This window comes from Cibotium barometz, chromosome 21 (genome assembly GCF_041138505.1).
Source record: "Cibotium barometz isolate CiBa-2024 chromosome 21, ASM4113850v1, whole genome shotgun sequence".
Lineage (NCBI taxonomy): Eukaryota > Viridiplantae > Streptophyta > Polypodiopsida > Cyatheales > Cibotiaceae > Cibotium > Cibotium barometz.
Window position 1 is genome coordinate 35,242,326 of NC_141066.1, and position 14,973 is coordinate 35,257,298.

Here is a 14,973-nt window from a genome sequence, read left to right on the forward strand (position 1 = left end):
CTCATTTATAATGGACAGCAGATTGGCCACATCGAGATCTTGTGTGACGGGTTGATGGACATTGCTGCTACATACATGCATAGGCAACAAAACACGATTTCTCTAACCCAAGCCATACTTAAAGCTTAGACAAAGAGTACAACATGTGATATTAGAACATTGTTAAGACCTCTTACAATACTGCTTAGACAAGCAGGGTGGACAGTGCTCCTTTCGGATGATAGCTTCTGACGACATTCCACATGCTCCCCACACTATTAAAGCCAAAGTCAACTTCTCTTTTGTAAGAGAAGGATAGTGAGAAGGTCGAGGACTCCCCTCCCACTATAACCACTTACTCGGACCACTCCTAACCTGACATAAGTAGCATTCTAGATGGCATATAACAATGCCCCATATCTCTATGTATAAGTCCATGTCCTAAGCCCGGCACCAAGGGTGCAATAAACATGAGGTTGAATGAATAAGGCCACTTACCTTGCATATGTCAAGCCAACCAAGAGAAAACAATAACACAAGCTTAGATAAAAAATACAACCTATGATATTAGGACATTGTTTACGACCTCCTACAATACTACTTAGACAATCAGGGTGGACAGTGCCTCTTTTGGATGATAGCTTCTGAGGACTTTCCACACGCTTCCCACTATTAATGCCAAAGGCAACTCCTCTTTTCCAAGAGAAGGATAGTGAGAAGATCGTTGGCTCCCCCTCCACTATAACCACCTACTCGCGGGTAACCACTCCTAACTTGACATAAACAGCGTTCTAGATGGCATATAACAATGCCCCATAATATGTCTATGCATAGGCCATATGCATAAGACATATCTAAAGGCCTATGCATACGGCCTATGCATAAGCCATATGCATAGGCCGTATGCATAAGCCGTATGCATAGACCATATGCATAAGCCATATGCTGTATGCATAAGGCCTATGCATAAGCCGTATGCATACATCATACGAGCTATGCATACGGCCTATGCATAAGGCCTTTTCATATGGCCTATGCATAAGCCATATGCATAGGCCATACGCATAAGCCATATGGCATACGACCTATGCATAGGCCTAATGCATAAGCCATATGCATATATGGCATACGGCCTATGCATATGGCCTATACATAAGCCGTTATACATAGGCCGTATACATAAGCCGTATGCTGTATGCATACGGCCTATGCATAAGCGATATGCATACAACATACGGCCTATGCATAAGTGTTATGGGCTACCACACCTCCAAGAGGGAACTCAATGCATTCACCTAAAGGATGAGCAATAGATCACAACCACCATAGGGCACATACCAATGCTTCGAACTTGAGTCCCTTGAGGCCTCTAAGCTCACTTGTTAAGCTCCAAACCTCCAAGCTCCACCTCTAAGCTGTCATCATAGAGTCCCTCACACCGTTGCATAAGGTAATCACTCTCTCTCACGCTCCCACACAAGCATGAATCATACAAGCATATAAGAGGCACAATGCTAGAATGCTCTCTCTCTCAATCTCTCTCAAGACACAAAGAAGAGCTCTCTATAGCACAAAGGGGGATTGTATCTTTTGATTATGAGAAAATGCCTTCTATACATTTGGCCCTTATTCACACTTGGACGCCCAAACCTTACTTAACTAGGCCTTGGGTGGCCAATATCTCATAATGTACAACGTTTATAGTTCCGTTTCATGGCACTTATTAATGTCCTCAATTAGAGGAGCATACTTGTTAATCCAAAATGGGATTAACATCCCCCCCTTATTGATATAGGTTCTATCCTCAGAACCTATTATACCAAGGTCTAAAGACTTGGTCACCGAACTCATGTTGGTAGAAATTTCTTCATGATTGAAGCTTCCTGAGGGTGCGTCTGAAGGGTGAGTGTGAGCGCTAGAACCCTATGTCCACTATGTCCTCGAATGTGACATGCATGTAAGCCAGAAGACACCTTAGACGATGGCAATACAACATCATGCCCTGGTCAAATGGGCCTTGATTCGTGTTGAACTGTAGGTGCTCAGCTTCATAGCCATCATAGGGCTCTTTAGGTTGATCAATTAGAACCACCAGCAATTTCAAAAATTGAACACTTGCCATAATTGTTGGGTTCGAAATATGTCACCATGCTTGTATCCAAGTAAGCCATGAGACTTCTAACATCTCTGGGCTCTCTGGTGATTGAGGGTTTCTCCCAGATGTGTGTCTCATATTCATCCATAGGGAAGGAATGGATGGACTCACCTAGTGCATTTTCCTCAAACATTATTGACATTGTGTTTGCTTGAAATCCCTCTTCTGTTACTTCTAGAATAGAAGTAGGTACGTCCAATTCCCTTTCCCTTGTTGGCTCATTTCGTGGATACATTGTATCCCTGACCTGGTTAGCCCTTAGCTTGGCTTCATGAAGCCGTTGACATTCTACTAAGGCCTTGGCATCTTTGAGCTTTCTTATCTCCTCATAGGCATTGGGGTACTCACTGACTCCTTTCAGAGTTGAGGGTCGCTCCCTTTGGTTCTCTAGGTCTGGCTCTTTATGGTTGATCCTTTGATCCCCTTCTTCTCTCTCGAATGGGTGGATCCAGTGTCGATTGTATCTTCTTCGGATCCATCTTGGATTGTGACCCTTTCCCCTTATCTCCCAATTGGGCTTGGTCTCATGTCAGGACATTGAGTGGTGTGATATTTCCAAGATGCACACTAATGGTTCAGACGGTGGCCTGATTAGCAATGGAAGTCGAACCATTTGTGCAGTATGGACAATCCTTGATCAAATGATCAATACCACATTTAGTACAAGGGTGGAAGCATGTTAACCTATTACACTTTAGGTGTTAGCTAGAATGAATTTGATAGCAAAAAATCTTAGCACTATAAATTGATATAAAGTTTTATATATTGATATAAATTGATAAAAAAAGGTCTTTTATTTCCATTTAATAATTTGATATACTCATATGGCCATATGTTGAAGGTGGAAGAACTCCCTTTCATGATTTTGTGCAGTTAGCTCGTGTGGGGCCCTTGGGAATTTTTGAGAGTAGGTAAACATGGGGAGGGGGACCCATGGGAAGAGGAAACAGGAAGCAAGACCTGTAGAGAAAACACCCCTCAGTCGGCAACAACAACGTGAAACACAAAGAGAAACACAAAATCTCAAGAAGTCGGTGTTTCTTCTCCTCCAGCAAAGAAATCTACCATGGCTGAATCAAGTAAGTCTATCTCCCTCTCTTATTCTCTGCATGTTGCACAATGCAAGTTGCATGCATTGCATACACTCTTGTTGCTTATGCCATTTTCTAGACCAGAACATGAGTGGGTTTGTGTGTTTGTATCACTAGCTTGGCTTGCTGCACATCCTCTTTACTCTCTACCCTTGCCACTTCCTTGAAATCAGACAACCCACCCTATTGTGCCACCTAATGATAGAGCAAAGATGGAAAGTAGAGCTTATTTGTCTCTGATAATGAAGTCTCCAAGTTTCTCCCACATCCGAATATTTCCAGCAGTAACTATAATAGGATGTGTGTGTAAAACAATAGCTTTGCATGTTGCACCATGCATGTTGCACCATGCATGTTGCATGCTTTGCATACAGGCTTGTTGTTGCTTGTGCCATTTTTCCCCTTGTAATAGGGTGTCATATGTTTGTTGCATGCTCTGTGAGAAGATGGAAGGCTCCACGTGTTGATTACCCCAAACAAAAGAAGTTCTGTGTGATGAAGCAAGAGTTTCATGATGAATATGGTTTGAGTATGGAGGGAATCAATCCCCATACACTCATGGATGAGCAAATCTCTGAACATCAATGGTTGTCCATCTTCAAGGAGGTCAGAGACTACACCAAGCATCGAGTCAAATGTAATGAGATTCAAGAAGAGGCATTCCAAGAAATGATGGTGTTCCACCATAAGGTATATCAGCGACCCCCCACTAATCAAGAGATCACCCTATCATTTGCAGAAGGCTATGTGTTTCATAAATGTCCACCAGGCAAAAAGGGTGAGGGAAGGTCAACAATTACTGTGGCATGGGCCAGCTTTGCCGAGGACCATGTTAAGGACCCGCAAGACAAAGGCTTCTTACAGCGCCAAATTGGAAAATGGAGGGCAATGAATCCAGCTTGGGAAACCTTTACTAAACTAGACCTTCAAGTGCAAAAGCCCTTTGCTAGAGGTACTATGCCTTCAAATGAAGGCAATGACATATCTTAAGATTTAGGACCATCCAATGTCGCGAGAGGTCCCAAATTGGAATGCCCTATTGACTCTGAGAATGTCAATAAGGCCTTGGGATTGGTTAGTTCACTCAATGATATGGTCATGCATGCAAAATCTGACCTACAAGATATTTCTGCTCGCTTGGAGGAGGCAAGGGTGAGAAGAAGAGCAGCGAGGCCATGTCAGATGCCATCAACAATATTTTGCAAACTCTATTATCTGCCCAAGATCAATTGTTAGCCCTACCTAAATGTATGAATGAGGTTGATGAAGCACGCATAAAGTTGGAAGCTACCATAGCATCCTCGAAAGCTACACTTCAGCTTCTAGGTGTTCTAGTTGAAAAAGCCACTAGTCTGACTTGCTAGACAAGGTCATTGCATTGGAGGTATGCGTGCAAACTTTGTGTTTCACCTAAAGTATTATATTTTGATTTTTCTTCTCTCTCTTTAGACCTAATTGGTGTGTTTCTTGTCGTGTCTTCATGTAGATTGACCATACAGAACAAACCCAGACTATCCGACTCCTTGAAGGCCAATGCATGATCGTAAAAGAGATATCGACTCACCTACTAAATGGAAATAATGTTTCCATTGTGCCACCCTTACCTCAAGCAAATGTTTAGACTACTACCTCTTTGTTACAGTTGGATAATACATGTGTCGGGGGTGCGGGTTTTCACTTCAAGGCAGAGGACTTCATGGCGATGGTGGTTTTGCCATGCAAACACCCTTATCATCTATTGTGCTTTACAACAACTTGCCTGATGGATGGTTGTTGTAGGTATTCTAAATGCCTACAACCCATCCCATCATCAGCAAAGTCCATGGTTGTGAGTGCTTATTATCATGGAATACCTGCCTGCATAGGTAAATTCCTTGTTTGTAGTATATTGACTCCTTTGTTAGATTTTTTAGCACTAGAATACTACTACTTAGCAATGAAACACTATTACTACTGCTATTTAGCACTATCATGCAGCTATCTAGTAGTATGATAGTGATAGTTAGCCTAGATTTCTAGTTAATGCTTGAAGAGTCCTAGTCATCAGTATGGTAGTGCTAAATAGCAGTAGTAATAGTGTTTCATTGCTAAGTAGTAGCAATGAAACACTATTACTACTACTATTTAGCACTATCATGCAACTATCTAGTAGTATGATAGTGATAGTTAGCCTAGATTTCTAGTTAATGCTTGAAGAGTGCTAGTCATCAGTATGGTAGTGCTAGTTAGCACTATGTTCTTTGTAGTTATCAATGACATAGGGTTAGTTAGCAATGACATAGTGATAGTTAGCAATGAGTGCTAGCTAGTTAGGAGCTAAGTGCTAGTTAGCAATGACACAGTGCTAGCTAGCAATGAGTGCTTGCTAACAATATCACAATGATAGCTAGCAATGAGTGCTTGCTAACAATATCACAATGATAGTTAGCAACATGAAAGTGGTAGTTAACAGAATGGTAGCCCTAGTTAGCAAACAATGTGAATACTAGTATATAGTAGCACCATGAAAGTACTAGTTAGCAAAATGATAGTACTAGTTAGTAAACTATTTGTACTATTTTGCAACACAATACTTCTAGTTATTAGCAATGGATAATGATAGTGCTAGTTAGCAGTATCATAGTGCTTGTTATCAATGAGTGCTTGATAACAATATCACAATGATTGTTATCAGCATGAAAGTGCTAGTTAGCAGAATGGTAGTCCTTGTTAGAAGAATGGTAGTCCTTGTTTAGCAAAGAAAGTGCTAGTTAGTAGTATGATAGTCCTCGTTGTCAAACATTATTAGTTAATAGTATATTAGCTCTACTTATCCACTGATCTAATGTAACCTTTTCTTTTTTAACACCATATTAGATAATTTGGAAAAAATCCCATTCCCATTTGAAAAATGGGAGCATGGTGAACTTATCCAAAAGTTTGTCAAAACCCCCTCATGTGACATATCATCGGAAAGATCTTGAAGAGTAGAATCTAAATCTATGATCTCTGACAAATTTGGAGTTAGTATGTTTAAGATATGTCCAAAACTATATGGAGTAATTGATTCCCAAAATGTGAGATTTTTCCCAAATTACCTAATATTGACTTTTTTCTTTATATTAATGATGTGATGTACTCTTTTTCTATACAGGAAAGTCTATTATAGAAAATTCAGGGTCCTCACGCAAAACAGCTCGTAAAGTTGATTGTGTGTAGATGAAGGAGGAGGAGGGCACCAGCAAGGCCAAAGATGATGACAAGATTACACATGGACCTAGAGGATGTGTAGATGAAGAAAACACATGCATTCAAGGCTATGGAAGAAGAGACTAGTCTTGAAAAGGATCCTATGGAGTTTGATGATGTTGTGAATGCAGAGGGAAAGGCCATTGTAGGTGAGATGCTAAAGCCACTAATGACTTAAATAACGTGGCAAGCAACCTTGATGAGGACATTACATTGGACAAGATGTTTCATAAGCATTATAGAAAATGTAAGGCTGCTAATGTTACTAAGGTGGCTGGAAAGTGTAAGAGTTGATGAGTAGAACTGTTGTACTCATGCTACATAATGTGGCCAATGCAATGAAAAACCTTATTTTTCAATGCTTAATTGTGTGGTGGTTTTGATCATGGGCTCTGTACTATTTTCAGTTTGATTGCTCTTTCTTGATAACAATAGTGCTTCAATCATGTGGTGATGATGAAGTTGTCTTATTCACGAGCACACTTGTGTTGATGTAGATTAACGTTATTTAATAGATGTGTTATGTTTTTTGTAGATGAGTCCTTGGCGTTATCCTTGTTTGTGAAAGAGCCAAGGAAATTGAGGCCAAAGAAACTTTGTAAAAGGGGCCATATGTTAAGACCTCTAAGATCTCTCTAGATAATTGTTATGCATAAACATGCATTAATCACGCATAATCTCATCCACCCGACCACCCCCGAGCCCAAGGGATGCACATATGAATTATAATAAAGTACATCATACCTTTACCTTGATGTCCCATACCATCAAGAGGTATAACTCCAATCCAATAGCATGTAGCTATAGAGTGAAATGGTAGGTGAGTAGATATAATCCTCTATACAAGAGAACATAACATATCATAACCTAGCGTCAAGATAACATAGCCTTAGCCTCAAGATAACATCAAGAGACCATAGCCTAAGCCCCCCTTGATTGTGCCCCATGCCCCTATTATATAGGAGGGCCCTCAAGTGACTCTTGACTCTCCATTTTCCCATCTGTGACCCTTGGGATGCATGACCCTAATGTTAACCCTTAAGGTTAGTCCTAACCCATGCTCCACTAGATCTTGTTCCCATGCTCCCATGCTCATAAGCCTAATGTGGGTTAGCCTCCTAGTATATGCACACATAATGTGCATATAACATAGCACACATAATGTGCATATAACATACTTTCCCTCTCTCAAAACATTGCACTCTTGCAATGAAAAGAAGGAGAACTACGCTGAACAATCTCAACTGACTTCCAAGTCGAATCCTCTATTTCTCTATCTTTCCACCTAATTTTAATCTCAGGGAGATTAGTCAACTACAAAGTTTTCTTTCCCTGAATTCAAGTACCTTATCAGGTTCATGTGGAACATAGGATAATACTTCGACCTCAACGAGTTCTTGAGGAGTAACTGTGTTATCCTCACCTCCCAGTTTCCCTTTCAATCTATTCATATGAACGACTGGATGAACTCTAACATGTGGAGGTAGTTTAAGTTTATACGTAGCCGTGCCAATCCGATGTATAAATCGAAATAGACCACAATGTCTAGGAGATAAATTCGAGCATTTTCCTTTTAACAAAGTCTAAAAATCTATAGGAAATTTAAATAAACATTGCTCTTAGTTCAAAAGACCAATATGAGCATCCTCTATCAGCATAGAACCGTGCCCTATCTTGAGCACTCCTGATAGTAGAAACCCGAGCTTCGGTCAACATTTCCTGCATATCACGCAAGAAATCCCTCGATGCATCAAGCTCCATGTCCTTTTAAGAGACCGACATCAATAGGTGCCTTGGGTTGATACCCATACATAAGCATGAACGGACTAAAACCAATAGCAGTATGTTTAAAACTCTTATAGGCAAATTCCATCATTGGAAGATATTTTTTCCAATTTGATGCTTTTCCAGAGACATATGTATGAAGCATATCCTCTGCAATCTGATTCATACGCTCTGTTTGCCCATCAGACTGTGGATGATCAGAGGAATTCATACTTAGTTTCCTCGTTGTAAACCATTCGGAATAAAGTAGAAAAACATGGCATTATAATTGTGGTATTTTCAAACCTTTGTGACTCAAAATACATTTTTAATAACTAGCGATCTTTTGTTTGTTTTTTGTAGGTTAGTGGCTTTGCTCCTTTTATGTGCAACAATCTTACGAGTGCTAATACACCATTTTTCATTACAACTATGTAATAATGCGTTAGCCATACAAGTGCTAATACAAAAAACCATTATAACTTTGTTGTTAGCATTCTTTCATCATACAAGTGCATTTACAATTATAAGAACACTTGATACTTCTACGAATGCTATTAAGAATGTAAATATTTATGAAAGTTTACTAGGCTCTCATTGTAGCTTAAGATAAAACAATAATAGAGGCATCATGATACACTTGACAAAAATTTAATACATACATATGATTGGCAGGTCAAAATTTTCCAATGAAATGCACCAATCTATACCATAAAGAATGCTACAATTTCACACTTTAAGCTCTTACCCCTTACCAAATTGATATTTAACAAAACAAAGGGGATTATAATGTAGGTAATTTATTATATAAGCTCTCAATTTTGGCATGCACAATCTAAAGTTGGCAAGGAGACATGTATACTCTAAAGTAGTGGGTTCTTATATGAGTAGCTACTATTGAAGTGATTTTTTGTCCAAGGACGCATGCGAGCATGTATGTAAAGAGCCCCCCTCTCAATTTGAAATCCATATAACATGTGTATGTAAGTAGCGTGCATGACTATTAGGGGTACATAATCATATCATTACTCCTCTCTCTCTCTCTCCAAAAAAGAAAAGAAAAATGAACATGCACAACTAAAATTTGCCAAATCTTCCACCCTCTAAATATACAATTTCACAATTGCTCTCTTACCTTTGATGCATTGGGCTCAAACATGCTTCAACTACTACTTCTACAAGTGGAATGTGAAGCCTTTTTAGATGCCACACATACTTTGTTTTCTTTTTATTTGCAACACATTCTTTGTTTTCACAATGCCACACATTCTTTGTTTTCTTTCTATTTGCCCTATTAGCATTATACTATTCCAGAATGTGGGATCCTTTTTTCCATGAGCACACATTGTTTATTGTTGTGTACAAAAATATAAAAGCCCAACCTTCTTTCACTACGCGAGGGTAGGCTCCCCCTTTGCTTTAATGGCCAACACAAGCTCATCATAAACTTCTACCCAAGCTCCCTTCACTTCGTCATTCCACATCCCTGCAGGCAAGCCGTCTTCTATTGTCTTCAACAAGCAAAACTTCACAACCTGCTCCACACACAAGTTGGTTTGCATGAGAAGACTTTGCTCGTTTTATGTGCAACAATCTTACGAGTGCTAATACACCATTTTCCATTACAACTATGTAATAATGCGTTAGCCATACGAGTGCTAATACTAAAAACCATTGTAACTCTGTTGTTAGCATTCTTTCATCATACAAGTGCATTTACACTTATAAGAACACTTGATACTTCTAGGAATGATATTAAGAATGCAAATATTTATGAAAGTTTACTAGGCTCTCATTGTAGCTTAACACTAGTTCTGTAATTGGACACTAAAGTGTCCTGTTTCTCACCAAAACTTTGGAACTTTTTGGGGAACCTAGAAACAACATTTCTACACCTTGTTTCAACCATAGGTCGGTTAAAAGTCAAAAAATAAAGGAGATTTTTCATAATGTCAAAACACAAGCTATATTAGAAATTTGACAAAAAACTTTAACTTGAAGTTTTCAATGAAATTTGAAGCTGTTTTGTCAAAAATCCCATAAAATGCCTATAACTTCTTGAATAAATCATGTTTTTCATGTTTGTAAAAGTCAATTGGTAGAACTTAGGGTTTCAAAACAACACAATCTCCTTTAGATTCTAGTTCCTAAGCTACTTGTGAACTATAACAAAAATCTCATAATTACCAAGATGTTGAAAAAGAGAAAAAATTTGACCTTCCAAAGGTACTTCCATAAAACTAGGGATATGTTAGTGCAAATTGGCAATCGAAAATGATTATATAGTTCAAAACCAAGTTAATATATATTTTTTGGGATCCCAAGCTCAAGTAAATCTTGCTACTTGAGCGCTATCTTAGTTTTTCAATCGTGCTACATTTTTTAAAATTTCTAAATTCTCTCTCAACAACCATGAAACGAAGGTTTTAGGCGCCCAAATTATGTTTGTATAATGTACCTTAGCGAATGTACCTTAGCAAAATTATTCTATACAGACAAAATGTTGCAAGTTTACTAAGGAATGTAATACGTATGACTCAAGAATCTAAATCCAGAATTTTTGTTGTGTGCAGTTTTGACATTTTGAAACAATTAATATTTGTAGCTTACTAAGGGGCTTTTACATATAACTTTAAGATCTCAATGGATAGAGTAAGCATTGTATTACCTTAAAAAACTTGCAAACACATTAAAACCATGTATTGGGTTGGATACAAATGGATGCTAAAAAGTGGTGTATCAAACACACACAACTTCCTACTATTTTAGACACTCTCAATTGAATTTTATTTCATGTGAAACTTGGCAAAATCTTTGACACAAATATGAAATAATTACTTGGAATTTTTCACGGGGCTTAGTGATTTTTTTCTCTAAGCTTATAAGGTGGTTTAATTCTCAAACCTGAGTTGCAGTCTCATGCAAGTTCTATTTATGGGTGTAATTCCTTATCGTGCCAGCATCCAAATTGCAAGGTTACATTTTTTAAAGACACACTAGGTCACATATTCAAACTCCTCAAGAGGGATTTTAAATATGTCTTTCCTAGCGCAAGTAGCATTTTATTTGCATCGTCCGAAAAAAGACACTTAAGTGTCCTTTTTTGGTACCAAACTAGTGTTAAGATAAAACAAGAATAGAAGCATTATGATACACTTGACAAAAATTTAATACATACATATGATTGGCAGGTCAAAACTTTCCAATGAAATGCACCAATCTACACCATAAAGAATGCTACAATTTCACACTTTAAGCTCTTACCCCTTACCAAATTGATATTTAACAAAAAAAGGGGTTATAGTGTAGGTAATATATTATATAAGCTCTTAATTTTGGCATGCACAATCTAAAGTTGGCAAGGAGACATGTATACTCTAAAGTAGTGGGTTCTTATATGAGTAGCTACTATTGAAGTGTTTTTTTGTCTAGGGACGCATGCGAGCATGTATGTAAAAAGCCCCCCTTTCAATTTAAAATCCATATAACACGTGTATGTAAGTAGCGTGCACGACTATTAGGGGTACATAATCATATCATTACTCCTCTCTCTCTCCAAAAAAGAAAAGAAAAATGAACATGCACAACTAAAATTTGCCAAATCTTCCACCCTCTAAATATACAATTTCATAGTTGCTCTCTTACCTTTGATGCATTGGGCTCAAACATGCTTCAACTACTACTTCTACAAGTGGAATGTGAAACCTTTTTAGATGCCACACATACTTTGTTTTCTTTTTATTTGCAACACATTCTTTGTTTTCACAATGCCACACATTCTTTGTTTTCTTTCTATTTGCCCTATTAGCATTATATTGTTCTACAATGTGGGATCCTTTTCTCCGCGAGCACACTTGTTTATTGTTGTGCACAAAAATATAAAAGCCCAACCTCCTTTGACTATGCGAGGGTAGGCTCCCCCTCTGCTTTGATGGCCAACACAAGCTCATCATAAGCTTCTGCCCAAGCTCCCTTCACTTCGTCATTCCACATCCCTGCAGGCAAGCCGTCTTCTACTGCCTTCAACAAGCAAAACTTCACAACCTGCTCCACACACAAGTTGGTTTGCATGAGAAGACTTCACAATTGATCACGAAAAGTTAGAGGCAAATATACCATCATCATTGTTTGCTATGAAATTTTTCTTAGAAGAAACATAACTTTAATAATTTTGGCTTTTCATTTGAGACTTCAAATCAAAAGCCAAGAAGTAGATAAAATGTGTTAACTTTGCATTTGTACACACACACACACACACACATCAAGTGAGCACACAAAATGACCACATACATTGAAACAACATGATCAAGCCATAACATGATCAAACTTTAATAATGATTTGAGATTTCAAATCAAAAGACAAAAAGAAAGTAGATAAAATGTGTGTTACCGAGACTTCACATTGTCGTTGTGCTTTCTCTCTCTTTCTCTCTCTCACAAACACACACACACATCAAGTGAGTTCAAGCATAACATGATAAAACTTCAAAAAATACTTTGAGATTTCAAATCCAAAGTCAAAAGGTTGATAAAAACATGTGACAGAGTGTACAAGACCGCACTTTGCATGTGCATTATCATTGTTTTCTCTCTCTCTCTCTCTCACACACTCACACACTCTCTCTCTCTCTCTCTCTCTCTCACACACACACACACACACAAATCAAATCAAGGGAGCACACAAAAAATGACCACATACATTGAAACAAGTTGATTTTGGCGGCCGTGCTTTTACCTCGTAATGCTCGTCCACGACGCCAGAGACCATATGGGAGTTGGCCATGTCCTTCATCGTGGATCCTGGAGTTGACACCTGCCCTTTCTTGCGTAAAGAAGTGGCTGCTTCACAAATCTGAAAAAAACCACACTGTGTTAGAAAACACCTTAATTATTTAAAAAAAACCCATCTAAATTAATTACACCAATCAACAGAAATATGCCCCCCCCACAGTCCGCAGTCTGCTCACAATTACAAAGACTGTCAACGCGTGAGATTTCAACTTTGCATTCTTCTCCAGTGGCACATCCGAGTCCTTCAGAAAAGAGAAGAGCCTCTTGGCAGAAGGTGCAATCTCAAACACCCTGCACATCACAATGCATCCATTACCCATAATTAATGTCTCTCATTGCATTCATTACCAATAATCACCCATCATTAATTGCTCGACTTCCATCCAAGTTTTCTTAGCACAATTCTCCCTTGTATGCTCAATCACAAAAATGGCAAGGACAGATTATGGTTCTAATTAACCCAAATCCTAGCCAATTAGGAGTAAAATTAAGGTTTAACAAACAATAATGTGCCATAACTTGATTGCATAATTGTCATCTGGTTTTTTTTTTTGAACCTCAGTGGACATTTATCCTTGTAATTTCATAAAAAGATCACCAAGAGAAGATTATGAACCTGATTAATCAAAATCCTCTAAGTGAATGACATTAGATGCAAAATCCTTTGAAGTTATAATAGGTCAAAATCAAAGTTCAACAGAACATTGGGCAGAAAACTCACTTCAAGAAAAGGGCCAATGCATGGTGCCCTGCATCTTTCTTCAAGATGGCCCATGTATCTTTTACCAAGCCTTCTTGCTTCTCAGTGAATACAGCTTTCACACTTGGCAAACCATGGGGGGTTCTCCAAACCATCACCTTATTGCTGCATTGGAAAAGGTCCCCTTCATGCCTCCCCTCTCTTCTTGCCCAGCTTAATGAATGCCCACCACCGTTTCTCACACCCCACTTCACCCCACACCAAGCTTTGACATGGCTTGCATGTTCATTACCTGCAAAAAGTTATGGCTCATTAACCCAAGATTAGCCACCCTCCAAGACCCTTAACATGGCTTGCAATACATGCCCTACCTGCAAATTTGTCAAGCTTATGGCTCCCTAACCCAAGATTAATTTCAACTTCTAATAGAATGTGAGCTCAACTTTAGAGCTCCAGTAGTATGCTTTTTTTCAACTGTGTTTGTGCTCAATAATCCTACTAGACTGCCATAATTAACCAGCCTCCAACAATTTTAACATGATGGCTTAAATATGCACTACCTGCAAATTTGGCAAGTTTATGGCTCCTTTATCCAAGATTAATCAACTTCTAATAGAATGCGGATTAAACTCTAGAGCTCCAGTATGAATAATGCATGCTTTTTTTCAGCTCAATTAATCAAGATGACTGTTCAAAGAAAGAGCAGGATTAACAGGAGGATTAAGTGGATAAAATTGCATGATTTCCATTGCCACAACCAAGAATTACTGGTACTTACCTAATCCACATGATCCTGTCTGGACAAAATTGGCCGGGATAACAGCTTCCATGATATCTGCAACTAGCTGGAGCTGATCTGTGTAGGTGATATGATTAAGCTTGGGCAGAAAGCAAAAGATCAAGTGATTAAAACGACGTTGTGAGACAAAAGCGAGGATTAAGTCTACTTCGAGAAGTGCTTAGAAGTGTGTGTGTATATATAGAATAAAAGAGAAAATTTGAATTTTAATAATATATATGCACAAGGTGGCCCTTGAATATTTGCTAGGGCCAAACAATAAATAGTGAGAGACAGGGAAAGAAATGCATGATATAAATAAAAAATTATACGTATGTGTATTAAATAGAGAATTAAAAAATATGCAGATAATAGATCATATTATATATAAACGTAGGCTAATGCGTCACACAAACCGGTTAATATCAGAGAACGTGGTTTCTAGCTTTTTTTTTATTTTTTAATAATCAGCACTCGGTTTTGGAGG

At 38.4% G+C, this 14,973-nt stretch overlaps 1 protein-coding gene across 4 annotated transcripts; it reads right to left on the reverse strand.

The window, feature by feature from the left end:
• Positions 1-9,277: 9,277 nt before the first annotated feature.
• LOC147627127 (anaerobic nitrite reductase GLB1-like) lies at positions 9,278-14,673 on the reverse strand. 4 transcript variants are annotated; one of them, XM_086815731.1, is made up of 6 exons: positions 14,487-14,671; positions 13,730-14,000; positions 13,185-13,299; positions 12,953-13,069; positions 12,109-12,261; positions 9,526-9,752 (listed from the first exon to the last, which is right to left on the reverse strand). In XM_086815731.1, the coding sequence occupies exons 1-5, from the start codon at positions 14,536-14,538 to the stop codon at positions 12,118-12,120; spliced, it is 699 nt and encodes a 232-aa protein (XP_086671857.1). In that variant the 5' UTR covers positions 14,539-14,671; the 3' UTR covers positions 9,526-9,752; positions 12,109-12,117. The 4 variants fall into 4 exon arrangements, with proteins under 4 accessions (XP_086671859.1, XP_086671857.1, XP_086671858.1 ...); XM_086815732.1 differs by having other exon boundaries at positions 9,526-9,755; XM_086815733.1 differs by lacking the exon at positions 12,109-12,261 and having other exon boundaries at positions 9,278-9,752; positions 14,487-14,673.
• Between the last annotated feature and the right edge of the window lie 300 nt (positions 14,674-14,973).

Bases quoted from the DNA above. Each gene is read 5' to 3' on its own strand.
- LOC147627127 (XM_086815733.1), bottom strand. From the start codon at position 14,538: ATGGAAGCTGTTATCCCGGCCAATTTTGTCCAGACAGGATCATGTGGA. The intron at 13,070-13,184 runs GTGAGCAGACTG...GGTTTTTTTCAG, and splicing joins CGTTGACAGTCTTTGTAATT to ATTTGTGAAGCAGCCACTTC. The intron at 9,753-12,952 runs GTAAAAGCACGG...TGTGTGGAGCAG, and splicing joins TCGTGGACGAGCATTACGAG to GTTGTGAAGTTTTGCTTGTT.